This window comes from Globicephala melas, unplaced genomic scaffold, assembly GCF_963455315.2.
Source record: "Globicephala melas unplaced genomic scaffold, mGloMel1.2 SCAFFOLD_92, whole genome shotgun sequence".
Taxonomy (NCBI): Eukaryota; Metazoa; Chordata; class Mammalia; order Artiodactyla; family Delphinidae; genus Globicephala; species Globicephala melas.
This window is the reverse complement of record NW_027207267.1, coordinates 793,565-819,794: the sequence shown is the minus strand read 5'-3', so window position 1 is coordinate 819,794 and position 26,230 is coordinate 793,565. Positions and strand designations below refer to the sequence as shown.

At 56.2% G+C, this 26,230-nt stretch overlaps 2 protein-coding genes across 15 annotated transcripts in view; both read left to right on the top strand.

The window, feature by feature from the left end:
* Nucleotides 1-25,142, top strand: part of LOC132596371 (myelin transcription factor 1-like) — a 102,487-nt gene extending 77,345 nt beyond the window's left edge. For all 7 annotated transcript variants that reach the window (XM_060293369.2, XM_070044770.1, XM_060293368.1 and 4 more), the window contains 7 exons: nt 4,059-4,121; nt 4,450-4,533; nt 8,182-8,403; nt 8,978-9,069; nt 9,628-9,731; nt 12,111-12,254; nt 12,575-25,142. In XM_060293369.2, coding sequence (XP_060149352.1) covers nt 4,059-4,121; nt 4,450-4,533; nt 8,182-8,403; nt 8,978-9,069; nt 9,628-9,731; nt 12,111-12,254; nt 12,575-12,715 — 850 coding nt within the window. In that variant the 3' untranslated portion in view covers nt 12,716-25,142. The remainder of the gene's footprint in view (nt 1-4,058; nt 4,122-4,449; nt 4,534-8,181; nt 8,404-8,977; nt 9,070-9,627; nt 9,732-12,110; nt 12,255-12,574) is intronic.
* LOC132593280 (protein-L-isoaspartate O-methyltransferase domain-containing protein 2) overlaps nt 21,487-26,230 on the top strand; it is a 30,348-nt gene continuing 25,604 nt past the window's right edge. For 3 of the 8 annotated variants that reach the window (XR_009562471.1, XM_060293380.2, XM_060293381.2), the window contains exon 1: nt 21,504-22,366. Coding sequence is in view for 6 of the 8 variants with exons in the window: in XM_060293380.2 (XP_060149363.1) it covers nt 22,295-22,366 (72 nt within the window). In the remaining 2 variants the exon portion in view is untranslated. Of the gene's footprint in view, nt 22,367-26,230 lie in introns of all 8 variants that reach the window. The other 5 variants (XM_060293374.2, XM_060293382.2, XM_060293378.2 and 2 more) reach the window with 4 other exon arrangements.

Genomic DNA, 26,230 nt, shown 5'->3' with positions numbered 1-26,230 from the left:
CTGAGCGCCGCTGTCTGCCTGCCCCCTTGGGCCCAGGGCCGCTACGGGCTCCCGCGCTCCCCTCTGAGGGCCGAGGGCCGGGAGGGCCAAGCAGGGGTAGGGCCTGGCTGCGGCTCGTGGTGGCCCGGCCCGTTCTCTCCCTCTCCCGAGGAGCCCTGCCGGGCTGTCTGGCCTGCTTTCCTCCTGCCGTGGAGATTCGGGAGGAGTCCCGAGTTGGCCTTGGCTCGTACGTCTCTCCGTGGCTCGGGGCTACAGGCCGTGCAGCTCTTGCTAAGTGAGCTGGATGCTGGTGACAGCAGCGGAAACTCTGTGCGCTTCCCTCCTCATGCAGCCCCTTCCAGCTGCTTCCGTCTTGGCCCCTCGTGCCCTCGCCCCCACGCCTCTCCTCCGTGCTCACCCCTTCTTTGGCTGTGCCCTGTCTCTGCTCCCCCTGCCCCTGACGTCTGGGCAGGGCCGCCCTGTGGCACCAGCCGCTCTCCTTGATGGTCTTGTTCAAGCAAGGAGCAAGGACCCAGAGGTTTCCGGCTCTCAGCGTCCTTGCGGGGCTGGACCCGGGGCTGTGATTGCCTTTGGTTTCATGCCTTGAGCTGAGCTAAGCCCTAAGCCACAAGGCGCTGGCTCTGGGTTTCCAGGCTGAGCCGAGGTTGTGGAAGGAGGGGCCCCTCTTGGCCCCTCAGGTCGCCCCCTGTTCAGGGGGTTCCTACCGCCCTCGGGCCTCTGTGCTGGGGGTCGGAATCCAGGCCGGGTTTCCCCGGCCCATCCCCGTCTGAGGCCAGAGAGGAACTGGGGCTCTGGTGCCTCTAAGGTGAGGAACCACGGTTGCCGCAGGCTTCTGGCGACCTGAGCTGACTCGGAAACGGGGCAGGAAGCTCCAGCTCTCTCAGAGGGTCCGGTCCTGCCGGCCTCATTTCTGTGGCTCCGGGGAGCCTGTCTGGTCCTAGCAGCCGGGAGAAGCGTGGCGTTGCCTCTTTGACCTGTGGGGCCTTCCGTTCCCGCAGGCAAGGCTGGGCAGGGGTCATGGCCAGAAGCGTCTTTCTGGGAACTATCGGCTTTGACACCTGCATGTTCTGAGGCTCAGCTCATCATGGCAGCTTCACACGTGTGCTCACTCACCCCGTGTCCAGCCCCAGAAAGGCAGTGAGGCCCTCAGTCCTGTAGGTTCGACGCACTCTTCCCCACCGTCCTCTTCCCGCTTTCCTTCCTCTCTTCTTTTACCATCTTTCTCGTGATCCTTTCTCCTATTATCTTTTCCAATTCGACTTGCTTTTCTAACTGATCAGTTTTCATGGTTTTCCAGTTTGAAGGCCTGCCTGGGTGGTGGTGGAATTCTAGAAGTGACCACACACCCTCAGTAGCCCTTTTCCTGCAGAGCCGTTAGTCAGGGCTCCTGGAAGGAACACGCAGGCTCGGTCTGGGTCCAGAAATGTGGCCGACAGGGAGGGTCAGTGCCCTTCTAAGACTGAGAGCCTGTGAAGAGCTGTAACCCAAACTTGTCTGGAAGTTAGCGATGGAAGGTTTTCCTCGTGTGAAAGCAAATCACTCCCTAACTCCCTCCGGCGCGCTTCTCTCCCGCAGGGCTCCTTCCGTGGAGCGTGCTCCGTGCTTCTCGCGGGCCGCAGTGTGGGTGTGGCCTGGCTCCCCCATGCTCCTGTCTCCTTCCCCTGCTCGGTGGGGGTTTGGCACCCTGCTCAGCCTCGTGGCAGTGCCAGCTGAAGGTGACCTGTCCACGGGGGCAAAGGCACCTGTGCCTTGCAAATGAGTCTTTTTTGGTGGCCCCCATCAACACCTGGTTGGCAGTGACAGTTGCAGACGACGTGTTTTCTGTGTTTTAATCAAATCCCAAGGGTGTTTGTTCTTCCCATCCACGTGCCCAGTGTGGTCAGGAGCTGGGGACTCGGCTGCCTTGGGCTGCGCAGCCCACTTCATGTGTGGGCGTTCAGAGTGCAGCCACACAGCCTGCAAGGGCGTCATGGGGGAGCTCTGCACGGGGTAGGGGACAGCCCCCCGCCACCCCGCCCCGGCCACGGGACAGGGCTGGGGGTGGGGTGACGTCTGCTGTGCACCAAGCGGCATGGATTCTTCGTCTTGCCCAGACAACGCACTCAGAACAGAAGGTGGGAGGGTTCCTGGAGCTGGCCCTGGGGTTACCCGGGGCCATAAGAGTGGCCGAGGCTACTGGCGCCCAGAGCACACACCTGCTTTTCCAGCCATGTGACGTCATCCTCTCTCGGACAGGACTCTTGGGGAAAAGCCGTTACATCAGGCCAGCAAGGAGGGTGGGGCTGCGCCGCCTTCCTGGAGGGCCCCAACGTGCATGTTGTCGCTGAGTCGCCTCCCCCAGACCTGAGACCCACTCACAGGCACCACCAGAGGCTGCAACTCGCAGGGGTGTCACCCACAGACCAGAGCTGTGCTTATGGCCACAGAGGCCTGGGACTGCCGTGGACCCGCCATCCTGGCCACTGCCTGCAGCGCCCAGCTTGTGTGTTCCGAAGCTGCGAAGGACCAGGAGGGAGCAGCAGTGTCCTTCCAGAGGGTGTCACAAGGCCCGGGCCTCAGCGCAGAGAGCCATGTGAGGGACACCCTGGTACCCTCCGTGCGGCCCGGAGGGCCTTTCTGAGCAGCTGGCGCCCTGGGACCGCGGGCCACGCAGAGACGCAGAGTATCAGAGCAGGAGGTCCCAGCAGCTGGGGTTCATTTGAAAAGGGTGATGCTTACCTGGACAGAGGTGGTGGGTGGTTTCCGTTAAAACACAAAAACCTCTTTGCCCCAGATGTGGGGGCTGGAATGTGACCACACGTGATGGGCGGGAGGTGTCCCAACCTCAGTGGGGTCTGAGTTACCCCAGAGCCCGACAGGAGGGAGATTGACCCGTTGGCCGGCTGCCAGGCCAGGGAGGCGCTGGTGTGTGGCACTTGGGGCAGGGGTGAAGAGAGGGGCCAGGAAGGAGGCTCCTGGGCATCTAGCCCCCCCGTGTTGGTGTGCCAGCCTGAGATGGGCGGGCAGTGTCGCCCGCTGACGGCTGCCGGAGCCTGGGCGCGAGGGAGCCCTCTGTTGATTGACGGGCCGCCCGTGTCCTGCCCCGCTGGCGCTCGGCCCTCTGTCCTTCTGGGCCCACGTTTGTGCTGAGGAATGGCCTTGGCTCCACAGTTCTCTCTCCTTGTGAGGATGGAGCCAGGAATGGCAGATAAGCACCCAGTGAGTGCCAGCCTCTCCCGATGCAAGCACCGAGGTCCTGCCGGGTCCATTGGGCGAAACCACGCCCTCACGAGGGACACGGCACAGGCGGCAGATCCACCCCGGACGAGGCCTCCTGAGGACCCACCTGCAGGATCGGGTGCTTTCCCCACTGACGCCAGCAGGAACGGATTCATTTTTCTTCAGTGGACATTCAGGGAAAAAATAAGAAAACCCAAGCTGGTGTATCAGAGGGGAAGTCTTACCTTCTACGTGATACATTCGTCAAGCACTTGGGGTGCACCCAGCTGGGCTTCTGTGCTTTGTTCCTCCCCTCCCTCCCCTCGGCCGGTGCCAGCCATCCCTCGAAAGCCCGCGCCCGTGTGAACTCGGCGCTCACCAAGTAGGACTCACGCCCCGACGTCGCCGCTCCTGGGGGTGGCACGTCTCAGGGGCTCAGTGCCGTCTGTGCGTGCTCACGACGGTGGCAGCCCTGGTGGGAATAGGCCGTCTTCCTCCAGCAAGCTCAAGGAGGATGAACCGGTCCTAGGTGTGACGTTTGCATCCTGAGCGCTTGTTTAAAGGCCCACATGTGTTCTGGAACCTTCTAGTCCAGCCTGGTCCTCTGCAGGAGGCTGAGTCAGGAGCCCATCATCCCGCAGTGGAAACGTGCTCTCCTCTCCGCCCCCCGGGGCCCCCTTGGGGAGCGTGGGTGGCCAGGCTCCGAGGCCCGGAGGTCGTGGCAGCAGGCCGGCCGGGACACACGTGGCCATCTGTGAGACCTTAGTGGGTAGACGACTTGCAGGGGGCTGAGTACAGAGGCGTCTTCTGTGGCCAAGTGACTTCCGCGGCTCTGGTCCCAGCTCCGCTCTCCTCCGCAGGTGCCCCACACCCGGCTGCGACGGCTCCGGCCACATAACGGGGAACTACGCATCGCACCGGAGGTGAGCCTGCCGTGCCCTGGGTGCCAGGCCGGAGCGGGTGGGGACAGTTTCCTCCTCAGACGAAGTTCCAGGCTCCAAGTAAGACATTAACGTTGCTGCATCCAGAGACGGTTTCGTCCCTTTCGTGGGAACTGCCAGTGTTCCCAGAGCCTGACCAGGGCACTCTCTGACCAGAGCTGGGGCTCACGGTGCCGCCTCCTGCATGTGGCCCCGCTGCCGGGGCCGCCGGGGCTGCTGGCACAGGGCTTAAGGGGAGGGGTGAGGCGGGGGGGTGTGAGGCGTTGCGGTCCTTGGACCACTGTGGCATTGTTTCCTCTTTCAAAACCAGCTTGTCAGGCTGCCCTCGTGCCAAGAAAAGCGGAGCCAAGGCTACACCCGCAAAGGATGACAAGGAAGACCCTGAGCTGATGAAGTGAGTCCGGGCCCTGCCGCCCTCTTGGCTGCCGTGCAGACTTGGGGTTTTCCGGCATTTTTATAATTTTAAAAGCTCCTTCTAGATTCTGTTTGCATTAATATAGCTGTGACAATGCCCACTTTTACAGACGTGCTCGCACTGTGCACGGGGACACCTTGCAGGCGGGAGCCGTGTGCACACGCACCCGTGTGCGTGCGCGGGCTCCTGTCTGGGCTTCTCGGGTTTGCGGCGTTTGACGGGCCGGGAGAGGCAGAGTGCCCTGCTGCCCACGCACCTGGGCACCTGGGCGTGGACCTCAGGGCCTGGCAACCCTCAGGGCCAGGCACTCACGGGCATTGCGGTCTGCACGGCTCCTGGCCTGGTGGGAAAGGTCAGGTGCAAAGAGTCGAGGAGGAGAGGGTGGTTAGAAAGACAGCAAGTCTCTGAACCACGTGTGCGCGCTCCCACACCTCTGAAGGGAGCTGACGCGCAGTGAGGGAGCCTGGGAGGGTCACCTTGAACTGGGACCTCAACAGTCCTGTGGGGAGGAGAGAGGACATCCTGGGCCTTAAGTGATCGGAGTGCCTGAAACCCTCTACGGACCTTCTCACTGGGGGTGCCTGACATGTCATGAACCCTGACCCAGACCCTGACTCGCCTGGTGGGGGCTGGTATCGCTGAAAACTGATCCTTCCGGGAGGGACCCCCCGAGCTCCCCACTGGCAGGTGGGGGCAAGGCTGTGCCACAGGTGCAAACAGGGTGACCCAGCACCCAACTTGCCCAGGACTTTCAGAGCTGACGCCAGGTAGAGCAGGCAGCGGGTGCCCCCAGGCGGGTGAGGGCTGGAAGGGAAGGGCTCTGGCTGCCTGGTGGCTTGGCTGGGGCAGGGCGCGCAGTTGCACGGGAAGCAGGTCTGCCCTGACTGTCAGGAACGGCTAGACGCTCACCTCTGTGGAGGGGATCAACCTGGCCCGAGGTTCCGTTGCTCCTCCCGGGAGCTCACCCCAGCTGCTTGGCCACCCAAACATCTGCTTGGCCACAGAGGAGGGGCCTAATAAGGCAGTGGCTTGTTTATTTAATTTACACAGTAAGACTGTAATGAATGCTAAATCGAAAACGCAAAATCCATGGTTGTTGGTATTGTGAATGCTGCCTACTAAATGAGAGGGTGGAGAAAGAATATTTTTTCTTCCGAGAACCTAGGCATTTGCCTGTGATCGTACAGACGCATCGCTGTTACGGGTTTAGCAAGGATCCTGCTGGTAGGGATGATAAATGACTTGTGCTGCATTTGCAAGCGATGAGAGTCAAGATCAGCGTTTTTCAGGTTAACGGGGAAAAGCGGTTTTCCTTTCCCTGATGTGCTGTCAACTTTGCTTTACAAACAAACAGCAAGATTCTGCAGCCAAGCGGAGAATGTGACTTGTAGAAACAGTTCACCATTTACAGGATGGATGGAGTTTCTAAGGGCTCCATGGCAAGGAGAGGGGGCCGCCCACTTAGCACCTCCGTTTTGTAGGATCTCCTCCCTAGCCATAGACTAACCGTATTTGTAAGTGACGAGCATCTTAGACAAGGGCAGGTGGCCGCAGACACCTCAGTCGGTGCGCCAGGCCCCGCTGCGTGGCGTGACTTGGTCGGCCGGCACTGGCGTGGCTGCGGAGGGACCCGTAGAGGAAGAGCTCCCTCCTGGGCGTCTCGTGTCTGCAGCGTTTGAGTCGGTCAGCACGTTGCAGTAAATCCCTTTGGCCACGACTGAGTAACTGACCTAGACAGTCTGTGGAGGCGGTGGGGGGGATGACTTGGGAGACTGGGATTGACACATACGCGCTAATATGTGTAAAACAGATAACTAACGAGGACCTGCTCTATAGCACAGGGAGCTCCGCTTCGCTCGCTGTACAGTGGAAACTTAACACAACATTGTAAAACAGCTGTACCCCAATAAAAAAAGAAGAAGGAAAGTCTGTGGAGGTTCCAGCGTGGCGGGGCGGGAGCTGCACATCCATTGCCCGTGGAGAGGCCTCGGCTGCCCCCGGCCGCCCTGGCACCTGACCAAAGAGATGTGCCTCTGACCGGGGGTCCCCTGGGTGTGCCACACGTCTTAACATGAGGTCACCTGGCAGCTCTGAAGATTTGGACCTGGGGTGTGGAGGGAAAGACTCGCAGAGTCACCGTTGACATATCTGAGCCACTCACCACGAGGGCAGTTGCTGGGAAACCCCAGCAGCCCCTCCTGAGAAGACAAGGGTTTCGCAGGGAGAGCGGGAGAGAAGCGCTTAGATTCAGCTGGTGACTCTCACTTGGCCTCTTGATCTTGTAACGTCAGGTACCTCAGGTACCTCAGACGGCCGGGCCCAGTGCCCAGTGGTCCCCCTGGGACCCCACGGTTGGGAGGTGTCCAGGCTTGGCGGTGGACATAGAAGGGAACGTCCCCAAGTCCCCTGCAGGGGCCCCTGGCAGTGACTCCGCTCTGGATCGGCGGCGAAGGTGACCTTGGGCCAGCTTGGTGGACAGCCCACGTTAGGGCCCACGTGGCTGGGATGAGTGAGAAAGGGGTGAGAGCTGAGAAGGGGACGTATGAGGATGGGCCCGGCCGAGGAGGGCGCCTGTGAGATGAGTCCGAGTGTGCGGGCCACGAGGCAGCACGCTGTCCCCCAGCCCTGCCACCTCCCGGGGGCTTCCTGCCTGTGGCGTGTCTGTACCCCAGCGAGCTCTCTGTGAACTGGGTCCTCTGGGCTTGCTGGGTCTGTGGCCTATAGAAAGCAGTGACAAGCGGCCAGTGCTCAGGGCAAGCTCCCAGCAAGTGGCCTCTGGGCTGACGCAGAAATGATGCCGGACCTGAGGCCACCAAGAGCCAGCCCCAGGCCCCAGGGGTCACTGCTGCTGGGGGTCGGGGCAAGAAGGTGGCTGCTGACCCCACAGCCGTGCAGGGGATGTGAGGCCAAGGCTAGCGGGGTGTGTGTGGGGGAGCACGAGCCCTGTGCTGGGGGGGGGAGCGCGAGCCCTGTGCTGGGGGGGAGCGCGAGCCCTGTGCTGGGGAGGGAGCGCGAGCCCTGTGCTGGGGATGTGAGGCCAAGGCTCGTAGGGGGAGCACGAGCCCTGTGCTGGGGAGGGAGCGCGAGCCCTGTGCCGGGGGGCGGGGGAGCGCGAGCCCTGTGCTGGGGGGGGGGGGAGCGTGAGCCCTGTGCTGGGGAGGGAGCGCGAGCCCTGCGCTGGGGAGGGAGCACGAGCCCTGTTCTGGGGGGGGAGCACGAGCCCTGTGCTGGGGAGGGGAGCGCGAGCCCTGAGCTGGGGGTGGAGCGCGAGCCCTGTGCTGGGGATATGAGACCAAGGCTAGTGGGGGGAGCGCGAGCCCTGTGCTGGGGAGGGGAGCGCGAGCCCTGAGCTGGGGGTGGAGCGCGAGCCCTGTGCTGGGGATATGAGACCAAGGCTAGTGGGGGGAGCGCGAGCCCTGTGCTGGGGAGGGAGCGCGAGCCCTGTGCTGCGGGGGGAGCGCGAGCCCTGTGCTGGGGAGGCCCCGGGCCTCCTGTGCTTCCTGTGCTTCTCTTGCTCCAAGGCCTGGAGTTCGTCCAGGAGACCCTGGCGTGTCTTAGGGTCTGGCCTGGGGGGGGTGTCTCTGGGCTCCGGCGCCTGGGGCTCACCTCTGACCTTTTTGTGCCCAGGTGCCCAGTTCCAGGCTGTGTGGGGCTTGGTCACATCAGCGGCAAATACGCCTCTCACAGAAGTGCGTCGGGCTGCCCTCTGGCCGCCCGAAGGCAGAAAGAGGGCTCCCTCAATGGCTCCTCCTCCTCCTGGAAGCCCCTGAAGAACGAGGGGCCCACCTGCCCCACCCCGGGCTGCGACGGCTCCGGCCATGCCAACGGCAGCTTCCTCACCCACAGGAGGTGACTATCCCAGCCTCCCTGCCCCTGCATCACCCAGGAGGGCCCCAGCTGCGGGGCTGTGGGCAAGGCTCCCAGGGAGGGCCAGACCAGGGCTCAGGTGTAAATGGTAGTTTCTTGAGGAAAAAGCAAGACCCGAACTGCTAGCCCATTCATTCCACAAGCCATTACTGAAAGTCCATCAAGTATCAGTCTCTGGAGAACAAGAGGACACCAGCCCCCCTGCAAACCAGCACATAAGTTAAATACCTAGTTTGGTGAAGGATGGTACACACTGCGGGGAGATAGCAGCAGGAAGCGGGTAGGAGGTCCTTTCTGAAAAGGTGGTGTGGTGCTTGCCCCGAGCCGTCCGAGGAACAAGACTTCAGGGCAGTGGCTTGAGCTGGGAATGGCCTGGGCTGCTGAGGACTGAGGGAGCCTGGGGGCTGGAGTCGGGAGCGAGGGGCACCGGGGATGAGCGACGACATTCCAGACAGGATCCCACCAGGCCGCCAGCTCTCGCTGGGACATGTGACCTCAGACTGGCCCGTGGTGCGTGAGCTTGCCCTGGCTTTTCACGTGTGACCTTTGCTTCCAGCTTGTCCGGCTGTCCCAGAGCGACCTTCGCTGGAAAGAAGGGAAAAGTCTCAGGGGATGAGGTTCTCGGCACGAAATTCAAGACGAGTGATGGTAAGGCTGCCCTCCTGCAGCCCCTGCACGTGGTCTTTGCGGCCAGAGTGGGCGGGTGGCACTGGCGAGAAGTGGGTCGGGAAGCAAAGCCGCCCTGGAGCGAGTCGCGGTGGGGACAGAGCTCTTGAGCTGAGCCGCCGGCCCTCCTGACCTGGGCTCAGAGCCTCTGGCTGCCCTGTGCCCTCGCGTGGTCGTTACGGCTCTAACCTGGGGGCTGGTGAGCCCTGCTGGCCGCGCTGGAAGCCATAGTGTGGGCCTGTGAACTCACTCAGGCTCAATGAAGAGGGAAGCTGAGGAAGTCAGCGCCACTGGAAAAGCTTCCATTTTTATCTCAGCGATTAACGCCCCAGATGCGTCTATTTTCCCACCAAGACCCAGGGCCAGGAGGCAAACAGCTGACACACGTCTACTAGTCCTGAAGGCCACCTTTCCCAGCCTGAGATGTGGGCCACGAGCCAGGGCTTCTGCTTGGGAAGGGGGTCCCTGGATCCATTAGAAATCAGGCCTCGGCTGAGCCCCACTTGCGAGAGCCGCGACTGAGGTTTCTCTCTGGGGCAGTGCTGGACAGCGACGAGGAGATCAAGCAGCTGAACCAGGAGATTCGCGACCTGAACGAGTCCAACTCCGAGATGGAGGCCGCCATGGTGCAGCTGCAGTCCCAGGTGGGTGGTGCTGCCTGCCTGCCCCCGCCCCGCCCTCCAACCCAAGGATGTCCTTCCCGTCCTCGGCCTCCTCTTCTGGGGAGTGTGCGGGGAGCCCAGGGCCTTGTCCAGCTTCTGCTCAGCGCGTGCTCTGCTCAGCGGCGTCAGGAGTCCCGAGGTGCTGGTGGCTGTTGGTCCCGTTGGTTAGTAGGAGCAGAACCCCAGTGTGGGTCCTCAGAGCCCGGCTGGTGCTGGGTTCCAGCCCAGCGCTGCCACAAGCCACCTCTGTGACCTTGTGAGGCTCTCATCTGATCCGTACCTGGATGTCCTCCCAGGTAGCGTGGAGATAAGAGAACCTACTGCGTTCATTTGTTGTAAGGTGAATGCATTTCCATGAGGAAAGCGGTGAGCACGGTGTCCGACCCAGAAAGAACTGCTGTGCTGAGGGACAGGGTTACACGTTACTTTAGGTGTCTGCATCCTACCTCTCTGATTTCCCCAAATCGAACATTTGCAACCAGAAAAAAACAAGAACAAAACCCTACAAAGAACGGTGATGGTCTGTTTTGAAAAGAAGACCATGCCCTTCCGTTGGCTGCTGAGTGGGGGCCGGAGCAGAGCTAGGGGCACAGAAGGGGAGGCCGCGCACAGCCACGTCCCCGAGGACAAGGAGGTGACCTGGCCCTGCGGAGCTGGAGGGCAGAGGGGGTGGATGGGAGGTGTGAGATGTTGGAGTCCACGTGACTTGTGCCGCCCCTCCTTCCCCTGGCAGACGGGCCTCTACGCTGACCTCCCGTTACCCAGGAACTGGTGTAAAAAGAGCATCAGCCCACGAGGACCTGGAGGGAGTTTTGTCCTGCTGTGCAGCGTCTTCCCCACGTTCACAGGCAGTGGAAGCAGAGAAGGGGTGCAGGGGCTGTCTCTGGGGACTGAGACACCCCACTGGGTGGCTGTCCCCCCCATACCTCCCTGCTCCTTTCCTTCTCAAAGTCCAAGGGATCTCCCAGTGTCAGCACCCTTGGCAAGCCCCTCTGATTTCTCTTTACTTGCCAATGCCCACCCATTTATAGACAGATTATTCACTATCGTCCTTTTGGAAGGACTTGGATCCCCTTTCCCGTCCAGGGAGTTTTGAGTTGTGTGCTCCGCAGGAGGGCTCAGGCAGAGAAGGCAGGCTCCGGACCTCTCCTCAAAACGTTTTGAAAGCCAAAGGCTTGTCACTAGGCGGTGAGAGAGTGATGCTTCCCAGCCGCAGGTCGCAGAGCCGTAGCCTCCTGAACGGCGGCTCGCCATCCTGCCCCTGAGGGATGGCTCGGTGCGTCACACACGCAGCATGAGGTTGCCTCTGCCTGAGGCTCCTTTGAGATGCAGCGAGGCTGGGGGCTGCCCTCCCAAGCGTGTCTCCTCTGGGCCAGGCCCCGGGGTTGGCTTCTCTCCCACCTTCCCCACGGGGTGGTGACCCTCTGCACAGGGTTCTGCGCGCCCTGAGACTCACGTGTGCCTGTGGCACCTAGAGCAGGCGAGACGCCCATGGCCATGAGCCCTGTCATCACCGTGCTCTGCTGCTCCATGTGGAGCCCTTAGAGCCCCTGGGAGAACTTCCAGGCTCCCTCCTAGTGCCCTGCTGGGTCCAGAGAAGGAGAAGTGTTTGTGCCAGAAATCCCAGGATGCTCTCTGGCGTGCTGGTTCCGCCGTGAGAAGGAGAAGTGTTTGTGCCAGAAATCCCAGGATGCTCTCTGGCGTGCTGGTTCCGCCGTGAGTCGCAGAGAGCTGCAGCGGCCTGCTTTGCTTGCCTTCACAGCTTTACTTTTTTTTTTTTTTTTTGCTGTACGCGGGTCCCACTGTTGTGGCCTCTCCCGCCGTGGAGCACAGGCTCCGGACGCGCAGGCTCAGCGGCCATGGCTCACGGGCCCAGCCGCTCCGCGGCATGCGGGATCCTCCCGGACCGGGGTACGAACCCGCGTCCACCAGCATCGGCAGGCAGACTCTCAACCACTGTGCCACCAGGGAAGCCCACCTTCACAGCTTTAATAAGGCACTTGGTTGGTCTTTCTGGTGGGGGAAACCCAAAGGCAGGTGGACGTCCCACAAGGTGTGTACAGTGTCCCTACCAGAGAGGAAGAACAGGAAGCTGGTAGCAGCTGGGACTTGAGCCCAGGTGCCTCAGTCTGTGCTCCTCTCCACCCCGTGGGGCACATAAAGCCGTGGCACCCCCGCCCTGGCCCAGTCACTGCATCCCCTCCTCCACCCAGGGACCAGGGTGCTGCCAGCCCCCACTTGCGGCAGGGCCTCTGCCTCCTCACCCTCTCGCAGAGGGACGTGAGGCGTGGCCCAGCGGGCACGCCCCGTGCGCTCCCGGGGGATGCGTCGGAAGGCAGCTCCCGTCTCTGTCTGGCGCAGATCTCGTCCATGGAGAGGAGCCTGAAGAGCATCGAGGAGGAGAACAGGCTCATCGAGGAGCAGAACGAAGCCCTGTTCCTGGAGCTGTCCGGCCTGAGCCAAGCCCTCATCCAAAGTCTTGCCAACATCCGCCTTCCGCACATGGTAGGTAGCGGCGGCCCCGTGGCAGCCACGTCCTCGGGCTCTTGGGAGGGCGGGCGCCCCTCTGCCTCTGGGGTCTCGCTGGAAGGGCCCTGAGCTGGGGGTTCTGCCTGGGCAGACAGCTGGCCATGGTGGCTGTGGCACCCTGAGCAGCCTGGGCCGTGGTTGTCTCAGCCCGAGTGCCGCCCGTGGTGGGTCCGTGGGCTTGTCTCTGGTGGCGTGGGCGTGTGGGTCCGAGATTTCCCACATCGATTTCCCTTGCTTCTGGAAACCCTGGGGCCCCCTGCACAGATGGGCCTCGCTAACCTGGTTCTGTTCTCTAGGAGCCAATATGCGAACAGAATTTTGATGCCTATGTAAGCACCCTCACCGACATGTACTCCAACCAGGAGTGCTACCAGAACCCCGAGAACAAGGACCTCCTCGAGAGCATCAAGCAGGCCGTGAGGGGCATCCAGGTCTAGTCCTCCTCGTGTGAGGAGCCCTCGTGCTGATCCGGGGCACCGGGGGTACCCCGACTTGCCTCCATCTTTTACCTCCCTTGCCCTGCCCTCCCAGTGGAGAGTCCCAACTCACAGTGACTTCTAGTTGGCAGCCCAGGGCGGCCTCGGGGGGTTTACCCAGAGGGGTGCCTGGAAATCCGTGTCTCCCTCGATGCGATGCGCTCGCCGGGCCGGAGGCCTTGACCTCTCCACGCGAGTGCGGGGCGTGAAGTATTACAAAGTGATTTATTTTTGCTTCTGAAAGCTCGAAGTCTCCAGGGGAAACTCAAGGACCAGGTTCTCAGGGAAGTTTTGGAGCTGCAACCACAGTACTCCTTTGTCTGTCAAGGCCGAGAGGGCAGCCCGGCCGGGCGGTGGTGCGTGTGATGAGTCAGCGGGAGCGGCCAGTGCGCCTGCGCGGTGAGGCCGCGTGGCAAGTGTGTTTCCTGTTGTCCTTTAATTCAGTTTTTACGTTAAGGGTGGAAGAGAACAGCGTTCCAGAGGGTAGGTTAGGAGTAGGCCTCGAGGACGCTGGCCCGGGACCCCCTGAAAGACAGCGCCAGCTCCGCGTGGAAGCACCCCCGGCCGGGCCTGCAGACCCTGTGCTCAGGGCTTGGCTCCCTCGAGGCTGTGGCCTTTAGGCCCATGTTGGGGTCGAGGCCGGGGCCTCTGGCTCTCTGTGTGCCCACGTGGCCCGTGACCCGCCCGCCACCCGGGTCATGGCGAGCTTTACTGAGGCGGGGACAGTGTCAGCGAGGTCAGGGGATAAGTTCCTAACTAGAGAGCACCAAGGTGTCACTTCTTTTTAGATCCATTCGAGATTCGAAAGAAGGTAAATTTTGATTTAATGTGTTAAAAACACAATGTTCCTAACGTGTAAATAGAGTCCAAATCAGCTGTGACTGCGATTCCAAGTTAGTATTTAAAAGTAGAGAAATTGCACTTCCTGGAAGAAATAAGAAAGTAGTTAGTTTAATTATTCTGTAAATTATTTAATTTTGTCAAAATGTAAGTATTTATATTCACAACCTCTTATGTTAACGTTTGCTATTTATTTAACATTTTTATTTATTAATTTTATACTATTTTACCTAGATCCCACACTAGGACACACGAGAAGGAAATAAATGAAATCAAAGCGAAATTAACGATTTCACTATGAGATAGGCCACACAAAAAATCTTGCTATAACTTCTAGTTATGATTTTAGTGCAACTGAGTTATTTTTTATATATTTTGTTATTTATTCTTTTAATAATGGAATTTTAAAAAAGTATTTTGTAACAGGAATTTTGATAATTTGGGGATATTTCCCCCTCGGTCCAATGGAAAGAACGACTTTTTGGTTTTCTTCATCCCTTTTGGCTCCTTTTGTTTCAGGCACGGACGACAGCAAATGGAATTCTGTATTTATTGTTTATTTAAGCATAGTGCAGATGTGTGTGCTCTGGCGTGTTTCTTGTGTCGCGTCTGTGTGCCGGTTCTTGATGTGAGTCCTGTCGCTGTGAGGGGTGCTGGCCGCAGGCCTCCCTGAGCAGCTGCCCGCCCTAGGCTCCCGTCCCTCTGACAGCTCTGATACTGTGATTCTCCTTCCTCAGGAAACGTTGAACCCACAGCACAGCACTTCTCAGTGTGTCTGCAGGGTGATTTCCTAATAAAAGTCCACTCTGACTGCGAGTGGGAGCTGTGTCTGGTGAGGGTGCCGTCTCTGTCCCGAGAGCTCTAGGGGTCACCTTCCTGGGGAGTGGGTGGTGGGTGGGCTCTCCTTGATGCTACACGTGGAACCCACATCTCCTTTGTGGAACCGCCCTCCCCCGCAAGGTCTGAGTCACAGACCTGCATGTGTAAATCAGAGTTTTCTCTTAGGGTCAGAAGCAGTCTTCCTGCTGGGGTGGCTAGACTGGGGGTGTGAAATGGGGGCTGCCCAAGGCCCCCTCTCCTGGCTGCAGGAGAGAGCCATCTGCAGAGGAGGGAGTTTGGACATTTAGGAGGGAGGCAGAGCTGGGAGGGGAGAGAGAAAGGTGGAGGTGGGAGGGGGAGGCAGACAGAGCTCCTGGATTCAGCCATACCTGAAGGCGGCGATGGCTGTAGCGGCTCCTCACTGCTTTACCCTTTTGTGTCAGGCGGGGCTCTCCCAGGTAGGACTTAGGTTTGGGGCTTCTGGTCACATTCAGCCTGAACTGTCAACACACTTTGACCCCACTGGGAATCTGGCCCTTGAGGGCAAACTGGAGCTCCCGCCCGAATTGAGAACGAAGGGAGAGTCTTAGGAATGCTGGGCCTCACTTCCAAGACCTGTCCCAGCGGGACGGTTGAGGGTCTAGAGGGCCTCAGCTGCTGGCTGTGGGGACCAGAGCATGTGACAGTGCGTGGAACCTGTGCAGCCTTGAGGAGGGGCTCCCCGGGGGGGCACAGGGAACCGGTGGTCCGGGTTGGTGCTCATCTGTGTCAGCACGCAGATGCTGGGGTGACAGCGTTCTGGAGGCGTGAGAGTTGGCAGGAGACGAGCAGAGGCCAGGACTGCGGAAGAACGGGCGAAGGGCCGTGTCCGTCCCACGCGTGACACCCTGCTCCCACCCTCTCCCCGGGCTTTGCCGCTCCCTGCCGAGGGTTTAGCGGGCCTCTTAGCCTCCTGACTCTGAAACGTTGTGCTTCGGGGGACCCAGCTTACCGCACCCCGACCTGGCACCAGTTCAGCCAGAACCTCTCCCCAGCGCCACACGGCACGGCCTCAGCGCAGATTTCCAAGGGCTCCGGCAACGTGAGAAGCGCTGGTGCCCGTGGAGGTGACGGTTGGGTGCCGGCGCACTTGCCACGCAGGTCTCCAGCTGGCTTCGTCGTGGTAAGCTCTGCCTGTGGGCTCTGCAGAACCTGGTTGGTCCAAAGAACAACAAAGACAACACGGCTGGGAAGAGGGCCCCAGAGGTCAGCGTCCAGAGCAGGTGAGTGCACAGATGTGGGGGGACAGAGGGGCTGTGGAGGGCGGGCGCAGGGGCGGGCCAGAGGCTCCCTCCACGAGCCACATCTCAGTGAAGTCCTGTACGCATAGTTGGGGGACAGGTGGGCCACAGCGAAAGGACAGCCTGGGGAGAGGTCAGCTCCAAAGCAGCCCTGGACTGGCCCTGGGCCTGGGCTCCAGCAAAGATGGACTCAGCCTTGCCCTCAGGGCTGCTCAGGCCCACGGCTGGCCGGGTGGGCCAAGGGCGTGCCCCTGGAGCGTGGGATCTCGGAAGACCTCTCAGAGGCCGTGTGCTGGATGTGGCAGGTGGATTGGAGGAGAGGGGGCTTCCTGGAGAGGTAGCACCGTGGGCACGGATGCTGGCGTGTAGGACCCTGGCGTTGAAGAACCACAGCACTGAGGAGGCTGCTTTGCTCCTGTAAGACCTGTAGGCTTTCCAAGCTGTTCTCCGGCTGCAGGATTCTGGGAGGTCCTAGGCAGCCTGGCCTCGGGCTTCTGGGTCCTCGGTATCTCTTGGCTTCCATCCGCGATGATACCCTGGGCTTCTGGGGCTTTGTCCGCTGTGGTGTCAGCAGACCTGGGCTTGAATGGGGCTCTGCACCTACCTGCTGGTGTCTGCGTGTGATGCTGTGGGCAGAGGGTCCACGGCAGCCCCTCTGGCTTCAAGCAGATGCAGCAGCACCGTGGTGCTAGAAGGTTGTATGGTCCCACAGTCTGATGATGACATTAGCTGTTCACCCCCCAAAAAGCTGATCCCACCTCCTGCTTGGAGGGTCTGCCTCAGCCACCAGCCTCCTGGGGTCCAGGGTTGGGGGAGGGTCTTGGTGTCATTGGCATATGCTCTCTTAGGATTTATTTTTGGGGTGGGGACCTCATCCACAGCCAGGCCTCCTCTCCTAGCCGGCAGACCCTTCTTTTACACCCTGCAGAGAATAAAACTCAAGGCTTTATCCTGAGGGAGGGGAGCGTTCCCCAGCTCTCAGAGACACTTGCCACCAGCCACCTTGGTTACAGGCCCTTTCTTCCCTCTCCAGCATCACCTGAATCTGCCAGGTACCCGGGTTCTGAGGTGCGGATGGCCTTGGTTCTGAGCTTCCCACACTCTAGCTATAATTCGGGTTTGGGGTCTGCTAAGTCGTCCACTACATATTGGTGTCTTTTCTGCCTTCGGAATCACATTGTTGTCTCCTCTTCCATCTTCCCATTCCTGCCAGTTTATACCTTTTTTTTAAAAAACATCTTTATTGGAGTATAATTGCTTTACACTGGTGTGTTAGTTGCTGCTGTATAACAAAGTGAATCAGCTATACATAGACATATGTCCCCATATCCCCTCCCTCTTGAGTCTCTCTCCCACCCTCCCTATCCCACCCCTCTAGGTGGTCACAAAGCGCCGAGCTGATCTCCCTGTGCTATGCGGCTCCTTCCCACTAGCTATCTGTTTTACATTTGGTAGTATATATAAGCACAGGCCACACTCTCACTTCGTCCCATCTTACCCTTCCCCCTCCCCGTGTCCTCAAGTCCATTCTCTACGTCTGCGTCTTTATTCCTGTCCTGCCCCTAGGTTCTTCAGAACCATATATATTTTTTGATTCCACATATATGTGTTAGCATGCGGTATTTGTCTTTCTCTTTCTGACTTACTTCACTCTGTATGACAGACTCTAGGTCCATCCACCTCACTGCAAATAGCTCAATTTCGTTTCTTTTTATGGCTGAGTAATATTCCATTGTATGTATGTGCCACATCTTCTTTATCCATTCATCTGTTGATGGACACTTAGGTTGTCCATCCTAATAGCTTGGACTTCCATGTCCTGGCTATTGTAAATAGTGTTGCAATGAACATCGTGGTACATGACTCTTTGAATTATGGTTTTCTCAGGGTAGATGCCCAGTAGTGGGATTGCTGAGCCATATGGTAGCTCTATTTTTAGTTTTTTAAGGAACCTCCATACTGTTCTCCATAGTGGCTGTATCAATTCCCATTCCCACCAGCAGTGCAAGAGTGTTCCCTTTTCTCCACACCCTCTGCAGCATTTATTGTTTGTAGATTTTTTGATGATGGCCATTCTGACTGGTGTGAGGTGATACCTCACTGCGGTTTTGATTTGCATGTCTCCAATGATTAGTGACGTTGAGCATCCTTTCACGTGTTTGTTGCCTGCCAGTTTATACCTTAAAGACTGTCACTTTAGCCAGGTTTTGAGAGGGTGCCAACGTAGATAGGCGTGTCCACCTGCCCTCCTTACCTGGACCCACAGGTAACGCCCCAAGTGGGTGAGCATCGGGCTGTGTGTGGAGCCTGTGTTGAGGCCACCCCACGATTGCAGGAGAGACTTTCCCCTTGACCACTGCACCCCTAAGGCTCATGGCTCCGTAGAGGCTGTTACAGCTGTGGGTGTGGAGGGTCTCCTAACACTGGGCGATACGGGGCCACACCTTGCCATACGGGTCTGCAGGTGTCATGACGCTGCCTTTCTCTTTGCTCCTCCTTGAAATAGGAGGTGGCTTCTCCGAGAGAAGCCCAGCCCCCACCTCAGCCAGGTGCCCGTCAGGTTAAAACATAGGGGTGCCAGGGGACCCACGATTGTGGGCACACCACCAGTGCTGGCAGCTGACCCTAGGGACAGGCCCCTGCGGTCCCTTCTGCCCCCCAGACCCCGCCCCTGCTAGCCTTGCCCCTCTCCCTGTCCCGTCTGGTGTAGGGTGTGTGGGCCACTGAAGCCTGGCCTCTACCCTTCCAGCGCCTTTGATGGCTCCCTCATCCCTCCCCTCTGTGCCCTCCTCCAGCCTGTCCCCCTTGCGCCCCGCAGAAGCTGCCCTGGGTCTCCTCCTGGCCTCTCCCCTCCCTTTCTCACCATCCCTACAAGAGTGTGCCACGTGCAGGGAACGCCCACACTGTCCCCAGGCCTGCCTTTCCCAGTTCTAGCACCTTCTGGGTCTCCACTTGGATGTCCCACCTGCCACAGGAAGGCAGAGCAGGGTGCCCCCTAGATCAGGCCAGAGTGGGGAGAGGGGTGGCTGCATGGGGCAGGAGGTGGGCCCAGGGCCCTGGCTCTGAATTAGGAGGATCCAGTTGTGCCCCTGGACACCTCAGCTAGGAGGGAGCCACGCCTGGCAGGAGCCCCAGGAGTTAAGAAGTCCCCAGACCTGCTTGGACCGTCAAGGGAGAGACCCTGAGCCTAACCCTCCCCGACAGGTGGCTGCACGGTGAACTCCAGAGGAGCTCTGGTCCCTCCTCCCAGGGTGCTAAGCTCTGAGAGAAAAGCAATCAGTGCTTCTGATTCATAAATAACTTTGCTTTAAAACATGACGGAGGGGCCACAAAGAGAAAGTATTTGTCTCCCTTCACCTCGGGCTAACTACAGACGGGGTCTTTTTTTTTCCAGAATGAGAAGGCTCTTTGCAGATCAGCTTGTCTGTAGTGTGGCCCAAGGTACACTGCCCCACTGCAGTGTGGGAGGAGCCAGGTGGAAGCTGGCCTCTGTGTCTTGGACAAAGAGGTTGACGTAGCTGCAGGGGCCCCACCTGGACGTCAGGGGTCTGGGGCCACCAGGCCCAGGAGATTCCCTTCTCAGCTTTACTGCCAGGTTCACAGTCCATGCCGTCCGACGGGAGGAGGACGGACCAGCCACATGTTCTGATCTCCTCTTTCTGGAGCCTCCTGGAGAGGCTCCTCCTTCACTGTGAGCTGGGGGTGGTGGCAGCCACCAGGCAGGCCAGACCTGCTGTCAGAGCGGCCCCTCTCCAGCTGTTGTCCGGTGAGGATTCACTGTCACTGGGGTAGCCATGGGTTTCCCTCAAGGGCGGCCAGGCTTGTCCAAGATGTCTTCTCTGGACGCCTAAAGGCGGTCTCCTCCGATGCACACATTTTCAGTCAGAGGCAGAGAGGAGTAAGACATGGTCCTTGCCCTGGACCACGTTTTCCAGAACCTTCCTGATCATTCCGGAGCCACCTTGACACTGTACCCTCCCTGGAGGCCCCTCCACCTTCATGCTGTTCCCAGAGGTTACAGCGGCCTCCTGGCCTCATCCCCTGTGCTGACCCTGGGTGGGGGAAGGTCTGTCCCACGTGATTCCTGCCAAGCTGGGGGCTGGGATCACGACCAGACCCTCAAACGTGTTTCCTTCTTAAAGTGCTGAGTCTAGGGGCCTTTTAGAGTCCAGACAACTTTAAATTGAGAAATCATGTGTGCATGTTCAGAGGGGTTCTTTCCCTGGTCCACAGCCCACCCCAAATTCTTTAGTGCAGCAGGGATACTTCCCAGCTCACGGTCCCCACGTGTCCTGTGAACACAGCACTCAGAGCGGCCCAGGCCCTGGGCAGGTCGACCCTCTGTGGCAGTTTCCTCATCAGTTCAGGGGGCAGACACGCTGAGACAAGTGCGTGCACTGCAGTGGGGAGCAGGCTGCCCTGAGACATCTGGACACCCCACCCCTGCCATCGCATGTCCCTGGGAAGCCAGCTCAGAGGCATCTGTGAGAGGGGTTCACAGTGGTGGTGATGTGCTCCAGGCCTCAAGGCTCACCCCCCCATCCACAGAGCTCTGCCCCAGGGGCCATCCACACCCAGCCCGCACTCATGCTAGAGGGGCCCTAGGGTACCCCCAACAGGTTTATGTGCCTCTGGGTGGCCAGTGGTGTGGGGGAGGGGATGCTGCTGCTGCCCTGCACGTTGGAGCCCTGTGTCGGGACTGGCGGTCTTCAAACATTGTTCAGTCACCTAACCCCTTTAAGTGGAGTGTCACCCGGAGCCCCCATGCTGCTCTGGCGGAGGCTGAGGGTCAGACTGGTGTGGCCGTGGGCAGCCAAGCACAGAACTCATGCTCAGCAGGGTGGGGGATTTGTAGGGTTGGAGGAGGGCCCAGGAAGTACGTCTGGACAGTGGTGAGGGGCAGCACATGGACATGAGTTAGGAGTATGCCGAGATGCCCCTCACGGGCGCTCCTGGTTTCTGATACGTTAGCACAGGTGTCAGCTCTCTTGTTTGAGTCCAGGCCCGTCTCATACCTGGGAACCTTGAGCAGGACTCTTCCAGCCTCTGTGCCTCAGTTTCCTTCTCTGTAAAGGGGTCCATGGCACATGCTGCTGAAGGAGAGTGGGAGGGAGCGAGCGGGAGCGCAGGCCCCGGGCCACATGCCACCCCTGACGCTCTGGGGACCCCCTCTAGCCGCCTCTCCTTCTTGCACCCCCCAGCAGCACCAGCCATCACTCCTGGCTCCAAGATCTGCCCCTCGTGGGTCACCAGACGCCTGAAGTCTGAGCACAGCTGCCAGCTAAGCCCTGGGTTTGCAGGCGCCCCCCAGGGCACTCCTGTCTGCAGAGTCTAACTGCCACCCACCTGGCGCCCGCAGGGTCAATACGACTGCTGCTGCCACCTGCACTAGCAACTGGTCTTGTCCACTGACAGCTGCAGCCAGAGGTTCTGGAGTTTGCTCTTCCCAGGCTGGCCCCCTGTCTCTAAGGCTGCCACCCGCTCACGCTGTCCCCTCAAGCTTTCCCTCTCATAAGTCATAAAACACAGTGAGAGCTGGCTAAGGGGGAGGGGCCCCTCGAATCCTGGGAACGGCACACTAAGAAATGCGGGTATCAGCACCTCAGGGTGCTTCCGCCCCAGGTGTCCTGTAGACAGACCTCTGGGCCCTGATTTGCTACCACTTCTGGGTCAGGACCCTGTATTAGCCAGGGTTCTCCAGAGAAGCAGAACCAAGAGGAGATACCTATATCAGCTGTATCTATATCCGTATCTGTATCCGTATCTGTATCCGTATCCGTATCTCTATCCGTATCCGTATCTATATCTATTAGCTATATCCGTATCCGTATCTATATCCATGTCTATAGCTATATCCGTATCCGTATCTATATCTATTAGCTATATCCGTATCCGTATCTATATCCATGTCATGTGTATCTGTCTATACCCGTACATCTATATCTATGTATGGAGAGTGGTTTGTTTCCAGGAACTGGCTCACACAATGTGGGGGGCAAGTCTGCAGTCTGTAGGGCAGACCAACAGCCTGGAGACCCAGAAGACCTGACGTCTGGAGGTGGGTGGCAGTGAGAGGGTGGTGAGTGGGATCTCCTCAGCTGCATGGCTGAGGCCCTCCATTCTGATGGGTGATTGCTTTATTCAAAGTTTACTGATGTAAATGTGAACCACGTTTAAAAGATACCCTCACGGCAGCACCTAACTGGTATTTGACCAAGTATCTGGGCACCATAACCTAGTCAAGTGGACACATAAAAGTAATCATTGAAGATTCCTGAGCCCGGGCATTGCTAACCTTTCGTTAAGGTGGTTTGTTTTAAGATGAGAAGTTATTCTTCAGAATCCCTTCCCAGTCATTTTACTTATATGAATACATTTGAGTTCACCAATATTTCCAGATCAACATCAAACATAGTACAAATAGCAGAGAAGCCTCAACTCATGTCTGAAACTGTGGCTAATTCCACCACAAAGGGCTACGAATGGCTTAAAATGAAGAAGAACAAACTTTTTTCTCTTTTCAGATGACCTAGTTTGGACGCTCTCAACACAACAGTGCAGCGGCGACGCCTTGTGGTCAATATTGGGTCTCGTCATTGCTATGGCCTGGCCCTGGGATGCGATCCGTCCTGCCTCACTTCACAGATGGCCAGAGGCAGGAGAGAAGGTCCAGGTGTAACAGCATTCACTTGCTCTGAGGCCCCCTCCTTGACCCCCCCAGTGGAGTCTGATGCGTCTGTGGGCAGTAATCTCACTCCGAGGCCCCAGATGCGGAGAGTGGACGTGAGCCCTTCCCCCTCAGTTGGAGGAGACGTTGGAAGCGGGGCTGGGGGTGGGGTGGGGTGGGGGAGGCATGTTTTAGTTACTGTAATTGCAAAGGCAATTCTTGTCCATAGTAAAAACAGCACTGAAGTAGGTAAAGTGAGAAGTGACGTCTTGTCCAGGACCGAGGCACACTAAAAAATAATCTTATATATTTACCCACACAGTTAGCACTTCCAGGGCTCTTCATTCTTTTGTGTAGATCTGTATTTCCATCTGTTATTGTTTGCTTTCTGCATGAAAAAGTCACTTTATCATTTCATGTGTCAACTTAAAAAGAAGCACAACGTGAGAGTTGCGAGTTAAGTTTTATTTGGGGCAAAATGAGGACTGCAGCCCGGGAGACAGTATCCCAGATATCTCTGAGAAACCGCTCCAAAGAGGTGGGGGGAAGGTCAGTATAGATGTGATTTTGGCGAAGGGGGAGCACATGCCGTCAAACACGTATCTTTTTGCAGAAGGTTTCTGCTAGTCACGAGGAACAGACGTCACCATGAAGGATTTTAGTGCTTTTCTAGATACGAGGAGATACAAGAAGTGGGCTCTTAAGAATGGCTCCTGGAAATATCTAACTATCTGAAGACCTGTTCTGCCACTTTTTCCCGGAGCACAGAGTCCCTCATTTCTGCTCTCCACCCTGAGCTCCTTTCAGGGGGTGTTGAAAGTCAGCAGCTGCAGCTACAGGAGCAGCACATGATTTAATCTTTGTAGAGGCAGCTGGCAAGTGCCCATGGCAAGGGCTGATTTGTTGTTGACACATGTTGTGTGGGTCTGCTGCTGCTTCTAGCTTTTGTATGTCTGAAAAAAATTTCATCTCCTTTTAAAAAAAATTAATATACTTCATTTTTGCGAGTAGTTTTATGTTTACAGAAAATAGGGGATAGTACAGAGACTTCCCGTATACCCTCTCTCCCCTGCACACGGTTTCCCCTATTATTAACATCCTGCGTTAATGTGGTACATTGTTACAACTGATGTACCAATATTGATACACTATTAAGGACCATAAGTTACATCAGGGTTCACTCTTGGGGTTGTACATTCTGTGAGTTTTGACAATGCATATGTCATATAGCCACCATTACAGCATCACACAGAATAGGTTCACTGCCCTAAAAACCCTATGTGCTTTGTTTATTTGTCCCCCCTTCCCCCAACCCCATCCCTGGCAACCACTAATCTTTCTACTATTTCTACAGTTTCGCCCTTTCCAAAATGTCATATCATACAGTGTGTACGTAATCACACAGTCTGTAGCCTTTTGAGACTGGTTTCCTTCATTTATTTAGAAATAGCATAAGGTTCCTCCCTGTCTTTTCATGGCTTGACAGCTCATTTCTTTTTAGTGCTGAATAATAACATTCCAGAGTTGGGATGTACCACAGTTGTGCACAAAAATTGGCAATTATGAATAAAGCTGCTGTAAACATTCGTGTGCAGGTTTTTGTGTGGACGTAAGTTGTCAGCTCCTTTGGGTAAATACCAGGGAGACTGCTGTATCTGATGAGACTGTTTAGCTTTGTGAGAAGCTGCCATGCTGTTTTCCAAAGTGGCTGCACTAGTTTGCATTCCTACAAGCAATGAATGAGAGTTCCTGTTACTCCATATTCTTACCAGCATCTGGTGTTGTCAGTGTTTTGGGCTTTAGCCGTTGTAGCAGGTGTGTAGTGTGTCTCGTTGTTTTAATTTGCATTTCCCTGATGGCATAGGATGTTGAACATCCTTTTATACGCTTATTTGCCATCTGTATGTCTTTTTTGCTGAGGCGTCTATTCAGGTCTTTGGCCCATTTTTAAATTGGATTATTTGGCTTCTGTTGTTGTTGAGTTTTAAGAGTTCTTTATATATTTTGGATACAAGTCCTCTATAAGTTATGTGTTTTGCAAATGGTCTCTCTCAGTCTTTGGCTTATCCTTTCATTCTCTTAATAGTGTCTTTCACAGAGCAGAAGTTTTGAATTGTAATGAAATCCACCTTACTGGGACTTCCCTGGTGGCACAGTGGTTAAGACTCTGCGCTCCCAATGCAGGGGGCCCGGGTTCGATCCCTGGTCCGGGAACTAGATCCCACATGCGTGCCACAACTAAGAGTTCGCATGCCACAACTAAGGAGCTGGCGAGCCGCAACTAAAGAGCCCGCCTGCCTCAACTAAGATCCAGTGCAACCAAAAAAAAAAAAAAAAAAAAAAAAGAAATCAACCTTACCAATTGTTTCTTTCATGAATACTGTCTTTGATGTTGTATGTAAAACATCATCGCCAAGCCAAAAGTCACCCAGGTTTTCTTCTATATCATCTTCTAGAACTTTTATGTGATAATTGTGAGGTTTGTGTCTAGATCCTTTTTTGTGTATCTGTATGTCCAGTTGTTCGAGCATCATTTGTTGAAAACACTATCCTTTCTCCATTGAATTGACTTGCTCCTTTGTCAAAGAACAGTTGACTATATTTGTGCAGGTCTTTTTACGGGCCCTCTATTCTGTTCTGTTGATCTATTTGTCTATTCTTTCATCAATACCACACTGTCTTCATTACTGTAACTTTAAATTAAGTCTTGAAGTCGAGTACTGTCAGTCTCCAATTTTATTCTTCTCCTTCAATATTGTGTCGGATTTTCTTTTTTTTTTTTGCCTTTCCACGTAAACTTTAAATCAGTTTGTTGATATCCACAAAATAGTTTGCGGGGATTTTGACTGGATTGCATTGAATCTACAGATCAATGTGGGATGAACCGACATTTTAACAACATTGAGTCTTCCTGTCTGTGAACATGGAATATCTATTCATTTATTTAGGTTTTCCTTGATTTCTTTAATCAGAGTATTGTAGTTTTCCTCTTATCCATCTTGTACTTTTTTGGGTTAGATTTATACTTAAGGTTTTTTGTTGTTGTTGTTTGTTTTGGTGCTAATGTAAACGTTGTGTTTTTTATTTCAAATTCCAGTTGTCCATTGCTGGTAAGTAGGAACGCGATAGATTTTTGTATATTAACATTGTATGCTGAAACCTTGCTATAATCATTTATTAGTTCAGGAGGTTTTTGTCTGTTTATTTTAATAGATATTGGGGGTATATTCTATGTAGACAATCTTGTCATCTGTGAACAAAGACGGTTATTTCTTCCTTCCAAATCTGCACACCTTTTCTCTCCTTTTCATGTCTTATTGGACTAGCTAGAGCTTCTAGTACAATGTTGAAGAGAAGTGGTGAGAACATTCTTGCCTTATCCCCAATGTTATGGGAAAGTATCTATTTTCTCATCCAGTATGATGTTTGTTGTGGGTTTTCTGTAGATGTTCTTTACTAAGTTGAGAAAGTTCCCTTCTAATCCTAGTTCGCTGAGAGTCTTTATAATGAATCGGTATTAGATTTTGTCAGATGCTTTTTCTGCATCTGACAAAATCCAATTTCATATCCAAAATTGATATGATCATAAGATTTTTCTTCTTTAGCCTGTTGATGTGATGGATTACTTTGAAACGTTAAATGTATCCCTGGAGTAAACTGCACTTGGTCGTGGTGTGTAATTCATTCTATATATTATTGGATTCAATTTGTACATATTGGATTTTTGTGTCTATGCTCATGACAGATATTGGTTTGTATTGGGTTGGCCAAAAAGTGCCTTCAGTTTTGAAGTAAAAATAAAAGACATATTTTTCATTTTCACAAAGACCTTTATTGAACAATGTATTCACTCTTTTGTTCCACTACCTT